Source organism: Chaetura pelagica, unplaced genomic scaffold, assembly GCF_000747805.2.
Source record: "Chaetura pelagica isolate M959 unplaced genomic scaffold, ChaPel_1.0 scaffold50, whole genome shotgun sequence".
Classification (NCBI taxonomy): domain Eukaryota; kingdom Metazoa; phylum Chordata; class Aves; order Apodiformes; family Apodidae; genus Chaetura; species Chaetura pelagica.
The window spans coordinates 1,490,843-1,497,923 of record NW_009952366.1 but is presented as its reverse complement, the minus strand read 5'-3'; the positions used below and the strand labels follow the sequence as shown (position 1 = coordinate 1,497,923).

At 40.2% G+C, this 7,081-nt stretch overlaps 1 protein-coding gene across 1 annotated transcript in view; it reads right to left on the bottom strand.

Annotated features, from left to right (window-relative positions):
• The window catches only part of TMTC2 (transmembrane and tetratricopeptide repeat containing 2), a 270,784-nt gene extending 270,635 nt beyond the window's left edge, over positions 1–149 (bottom strand). Inside the window, exon 1 of the mRNA XM_010008050.1 lies at positions 10–149. Coding sequence (XP_010006352.1) covers positions 10–149 — 140 coding nt within the window. The remainder of the gene's footprint in view (positions 1–9) is intronic.
• Between the last annotated feature and the right edge of the window lie 6,932 nt (positions 150–7,081).

The following is a 7,081-nucleotide window of genomic DNA, read 5'->3' as shown; positions in this document are numbered from 1 at the left end:
TTTCCTTACCACTGCTGACAAGCACAGGACTGGGTACTGGTGCCTGTCTCCACTTCCACTGTCTTTTCAGCCAAATCCAGCCAGCTTCCAGCACTTTTCAGTGTCAGTCCTCTCTCTGACTTGCATACAAATTTTGCTTTTGCCTCCATGGCACTCTGGGTACATTGTGGAGATATGTGCAAAACACAAAGGGAGGTAAATTCTTCCAAGCAGTTTGGTTATAACACCCGTTCCTTTTTGATTTGGCAAAATACCAAATGCTGCTGCTGCACATAGTTACAAGAAAGACTAAGTTGCTAGTGGCAATTGAAAAAGGCAATGCTTTTCTGTAGGGATGCTCTGACAGATCCCACACTGCAGCCTTCCAGCCACTCACCCTGCTCAGAGAAGCCTAGAAGATACAACATTAGATTAACTGCATATATCAGGGACAGCAGGACTACCTAAGACTTGTCCAATAACATTACACATTTTATGTTTTCCTCCATTTTGCAGGATGGCAGTTTTTACCAAAAAAGGTTGCACCGCTGATGTGTTTTCATTTTATCTTGTGCTGGTCCACCTAATGATTCCTTCTGTTCAGCCCCATGCAGCCAACAGATTGCTCCAGTCTGTGGACATCTCAGGGAAGGGTTACTTTATCCTTAGGCATTGGGTGCAGTTTGACCACTCCGGTCCATGGCCACCGTGACCCTCAGATTGTCCTCTTCACCACTGGGTGAAGGTGCTCCAGGGGTAAGCACCTACAGCCTCTGATCACTTTTACTCATAAGGGCAAGGATTCCTGTTTTCCCTAACAGACAAGAGACCCCTCAGCCAACTGCTCTCTCTCATAAGATTAGTTACAGGACAAGCTGTTTTCAGTCTCTGACTGATCTTACAGTGTGATCTCTGTGTGATGGGAGCTACAAAACGGATATTTATGTCTCACTCTGACTTTTCCTCCTGCCACTCTGCTTTTCCCCCTTGCATACACTTCTCCAGACATGCTGCTTTCACTGTTGCCATCTTTTCTGATCCATCCTTTAGCACACAAAGCCAAGGTCGCCCACACAATTCCTGAATCTATGTGAGAAAGTGTCTGGGTCTCTTCTGGACATTGCTTGGCCATCACAGCAAGTTTCCAGTCTTAGGCACTTCTCTGCCAACTTATGCTCGAGCAAGCAAACATTGCGGTTTCCTATATTTGGCCATTGGTCTAGACCACATGAACTCTTGCTTTTGTTTGTTGCCTGTTTTAAGACCTTCTGCTAGGATGCACTTCTACCACACCCAGATTTTGTTGACACGCTTTCAAGTTTTCTCATATGATCCTAAACCATAACAAGTTATCCCTCCAGGCTTTGTTCATGGTTCTTTCCTGCTCTTGTATTGCTCTGCCTTCATCAGGAAGCTAAAATGACCAGCCATGAAAGTATCCTTATTTCTATTACTTGAATCCAGTGTTGTGATCCCTCAGCTCAGCACCTGCTGCTGGGTAGGCTGAGGATGCCACAGACACAGGCTAGACTGTCTCTGTGAGACAGAAATCCAAACTGTCAGAACTTTAGTTTTCAGGCCAAAATTAATCTCATTGTCCCATGGGCAGTTTTCCCAAACACAGCCATGTGACTTGTGATTGCCTTCCAGCATATTTCAGAGAATACCCATAATCTCAGACAGCCCAGTGAAACTCGATCGTTCTTAATTGCGTCCTGTCTGACTTGCTGGCTAAGTGGCTTCTTCAGCTACCTTAGGCAGAGGGACCTTATTTTCTTGAAACTACTTTAAGAGTTGATAGACAGAGGTACTCCAGCTTCCAGTTTTCCTTGGTGGGATTGATAAATCATGCAGGCTTCTCCCTTCTGGCTCCACTACAGTAATTTTTCACCTACTGTGACACCTCACCTTCCCCTGCATGTCCCCCTTCTCCTGTCCTACCCAGTTTGGGAAGCCTTTGCACAAGACTGAAAACTGTTCTCAGATCATCACAGAAACACTATAAAACGTTTAGGAGAAGTGGGGGAGAAGATGATGGTGATGTAGGCAGAGACAAATTACACACTCCAGAACCAGATGTAAACTGTCACAAGTCAGTGTTTTCACTGGGATATGCCTAGGCATTGCTTGATGCTTGGCACAGTGCAGCATTCTTCCCTTTCATCTCTTCCAAGCCTTTTAGCTGATCCATCCAAATATCACTGTCTGCCAGAGTGAGCTGGTCATATAAAAGTTATAATCACTTTAATATTAATTTAGTTACACACAGAGAGAAAAGCCTCTGCTCTCTCTCCTAGATTGAATTCCCTGAACACTCTTTATTCCTCCATCAACAGTAATGCAGAAAAAATAAATAAATGTATTTTTTAAATGTATTTTACTTGAGCTCAGCTTAAGGTGATTTTTTGACAGCCAAAAAAACCAAACAGCAGGTCCCAGGTTTGCTCTTCTACAGGGAGGTCTGGCAGCACAGCAGCTCTTCTGAGTTTTAGCCACTGAGTTGTTCAGCTATCAGTTAGAGGCAAGAAGTTTAACACAGACCTGATTCTCTTCATGTTCAGATTTCAACTGGGTAAGTGTAAGTATGGTCACAATGGCTAATTACCAGTGCCTCTCATGAGATATTGACATTATGGGAGCTTGGTTGTCTTTTTGTTTGTGAAGGGCCATTTTCTGATATGTATGGCATGTTCACATCTCTCTTACACCTAAAATATCATATTTTAAAAAATAATATCTGTAGTACTGCTTATATTCTTACATGATATACTTCATTTCAATTGCTTTCCCATGGGATGTTCCCATGAACAGAATAAATACAGCCTATTCTAAAAAAGGTTGAATTTAACTCTTGTAATATCATTCTGAAAATGGTGAGCAAATGTAAGAATATGGTGATTTACCAAATTTATGAAACATAAATTCTAGATGCTTGTCATATGAAGCATTTTTTATCAAACACACATATAGGATATTTTCAACAACTCACGTAGAAATTCCACACTCTAGCTTACTTTTTTGGTTTTGAAATCAAAGAAACAATTTGATATGGCCACAAATCTTTTGTATGATGAATCACATTAATAATTATTACTAGACATGTTAAATGAGCAAATGTGTTTAAAAATATGCTGTGCACAAACATATGTCATTTTCTCAGACATTGTAAGAGTTATTTATGGTAAAATGAAAGACAATTTCTGCTAAAAGATCTGACAAGTTTACTGATTAAGTGCACAGAAAAGAAAAGTGCAAAAAAGCCCTCTACTGTATATTTCCCAACATAAAATCTTCTTTTCTTTGGACTCAACTGCTGGTTACACTTTCCCACCAATTTGGTTCTGCCATCTCTATCCATTGTTATGAGGAATGACTGCTACAGAACCTCATTTTTATGATCATGGAGTCAAATCTTAAGTTGGCATTAATGGAAGTTTTGTCTAAGTAGGACCCAAGTGAGGCCAGGACTTTGGATATGGCCCAATTTATTTAGTAATTAATAAAGTACTATAGCTACAGTACTTATTTACAAAAAAGTCAGTAGGCGTCAGCAGACAGCTGTGTGGAAAAGAGGGTAGGGGAGAATCAGTACTGGCAGTACTCACTTTCCATCCCTCTGGCCCTGATTCAGCAAAGCACTTAACCACATGTTTAATTTTAGGTGCATGAGTAATCTCATCTCTGCAGAGCAAGGCGTGTGTTTTGTTCCCATTGACATTAACGGGGCTACTCACAGATCTTTCAAATCTTCTGTGCTGAGCGTTACACTTTCACAACTGCTTCCACCTTGCTCGTCCCTGCAGTGTGGCCTCAGGTCTGAATCTTCACAAAGCGTAAGAGCCTCTCTTACTCTGTGAGCCCATGAGCCTTAAGACTTTTGTCCACCTAATCATATTTTAGTAGCTGTACCTGGCATGTGGGAAAATGGACTAGGAGTAACTGGGAACCATGTCGTTTATTCAGAATATTCCCAGACCAACACCAACCTCATTGTATTGTCATCTCAACTACTCTGGTGAGTCAGGCTCCATCGTCCTAAACAGCTGAGATTTCTAGTCTTCATCCATTAACCGTCCCAAGGCTGGATAAATATTCAAGATGTATTACTGATGTTCAGGACATCTCCTACTCAGGAAAGACGCTTAGAGCAGAATAGGTGAACAGCTAAGGCCCAAATCCATAGCTCTGCGAGTCCTATTTAAGAGCCTAATTCTGCAGTCATGGATGTTTCCAATAAAAAGGGGATCAAGGTAGTGAGCACTCATTCAGCTAAACATTTAAGCAGATGCTTACTTTAAGAACAAGATTAAGTCTCTTTGAACTCACTGGGAATGAAACACATGCTTAAGTACTTCAATGAATCAGGGACCTATTCCAGCTTTGGATCCACAGCACTGGAAGGTATCTACAGAGGTAGTTTAGCAATTTCCTGTTGCTGCCTACATCTCTGGCTGCAGCTACACTCTGCACATTTTGATAAAGACTATATTCTTCCCACTTTGGTAATTATTTTTTTCTTTAATATGCAGGACACTGTAAGTATGTAATTGTTGCTGGACTAGTTGTGTTTTGAAACTGTCGTATGCTTGGAACCTGAAGCTGTTTTATTCTACTGCAGTCTTTAGATTTTGCTCTGGCCCATTGATTGAATCATGACAAATGATTTCTTCAGCATGCTGACTACATTCAGCTTTGGTGACATTTCCAAAAGCCTGTTTGTGATGGCTGATTTCATTTTCAAAACTTGCAGGGGTTATTTATGGGGAAACAAAAGCCCTTTAGCAGATACCTAACAATGCATTTGGCTAGTTAGTTCATTTACTGTGCAAAAGGCGAAAACAGTCAGCCACTCTTCCTGCAAATGTTCTCTTATGAAATACTACGTTTGGTTTTGAGTCATCTGCTTATCAATCTTTCATGCCAAATTGGCTTTAAAGGTAAAGACTAAAGTCTTTACCACAGCAGTTATTATGCAGTGCCAATCAGGAAAGAGCTAGCACGGGATGCATAATTTGGCAGGCTGCTGCCAGAGAAGGAAGCACTTTTCTCCCATCAGAATCAAAAGTAGACTTTTTGACTAGAGTCTGGGGGCCTTTGAAGTGTCCAGGATCAACAGTCACAAAAGCCACTCTCTGTTGGATCAAGCCCAGTGTGCATTATTCTAATGTCAGATGTATAGGAGTGCAAAACTGCACATAGCACATTGAAAAACTTTTCCTTCACTTGTGCAGAGTTAGAGAATAACTTGACATTGAAATTAGATCAACATAAAAATCCTCGACATTTTGTTTGGAAAGTTGTTGTGTATGGACATACACAAGAGGCAATTGCTTAAAGTAAATACAAGGGACTTAAAGTCAATAAGCAGTAATTTCAAGGCTGATGAGGACTCAAGTTATATAAAAGTAAAGCTGTCTACTAGGCATAGAAAAGGCACTAAAAATTAGGGATGGATGAGATCATTCTCTTTCATTTCAAGCACTGCATTTTTGGTTTGAATGTTCCAGCCTTCACAGGATTTCTCTTTCAGCTTATTACAATTTGTGGGTATAAAAGGAGTAGAGACTGGGAGAGATTAAGAAAATTACCAAAAATGTACAGTGTGTACTGTATGTGCAGCCACATACTTGTTCATGCCAGCCTAGCCAGGGCATATGGCCTCTTTCTTAACGAACAGAAGTACATTTTGTATAAAGAAAGGGAGTTTTTAAGCAGAAACTTCTCTCTTCCCTCAAAAAATGTTTTAGCTATGAGAGAAAAGATTTATAAATCTAAACAAGTTCTGCAAGCCTAATAAGACATCTGTGATTTTAGTTACACTGAGGACAAACAAACTTACTTTAAATTCTTAAACATGAAAAAAGCTAACAACTGGTGGACAAACTTCTGGTAAAGACAGCCTATGAATAGAAGTTCATAGCAACAAAACCACAAGCCAAAGCTCTATTTACATAGCTAATATAAATTTGAGACCTTATACACAAATTGGAAAGATATTCATGTGCCTCATAATCTGTGATATTAAAGGGAATTAGGCACCTGAATTCTTCTAAAATATCATGCAAGATTCAAAGAGTTAGTGATACTTAAATAGCATGTAAATTATATTATATGGACACTTACAAATAAGAATTTTAAGTTCCTCTGTTATTCATGTAGATGCCTTCTAAAACAGTGTCTAATTAGTAATTTTTTTCAAAAGCCTGTATTTTCACATAGATTTAATTCGTATTTACTGATTCATATCTTCAATAAATGCAGATTATATCTTCTTTAAAAATGCAAGAATGTCCCACTTGACCTTATTAGGCTCAGGCCAGCTTTGGGTATAATAAAAAAAGGTAGCTCCCTACTGCATCAGAACCCCTATTGTACTCTTGCTAGATGGCATGTATTGGCTGTTCCAGAGGCAGATGTAGCTCAAACCACCATCTCATGGAGAATCAATTTCTGCTTTTGCCTCCTCACCCCATCTCTCTGTGACAGCAGCAGGAACAGGAAACCTTGCTGTCCAGAGATCTTGTTTCAGTGTTTTATACAGGGTCTGTGAAGGCTGATGGTCTGACAGTGAAAGTGTGTTATTTAAGTGAATGGAGAAGGAAGAAAGAAGCCAGAAGGTCAGCTGGGGGACAGGACAAGGAGAGATCCAAAGTTCTTCCCCTGGTCCCCTAGAATATCCCAAATTGCCCTAACCTCTCCTCTCCTGTTGGCATGTCTATGCCAATACCCGTCATGCACATATAGAGCTCATTCTCAACTCACAGCTTTTTAGAGAAAGCTGGCAGGATTGGGAATATCTTATTTTAAATTGTCATGCGGTGGAGGATGATATAGTGTGAATACCAGAGGAGAGGGCTTTCCAAAAGTGCACTGAGTCAAAAGACACAGATATGTTGTCAAATGCAAAGTTTTTTACTGTCTCCTTACGCAGTTCAAGACAAGCCAACTGTTGGCTGCCACATCCCATCCTACTACTGCATCTCCAAATCTCAACACTTCGTATCAGCATGCAAAAAAAAAAAAAAAAAAAAAAAAGCTATTGGCAATATGCAAGCCCCGAAAACTGGACCAAAAATAACAGTAATACATAGACCCTATGGCC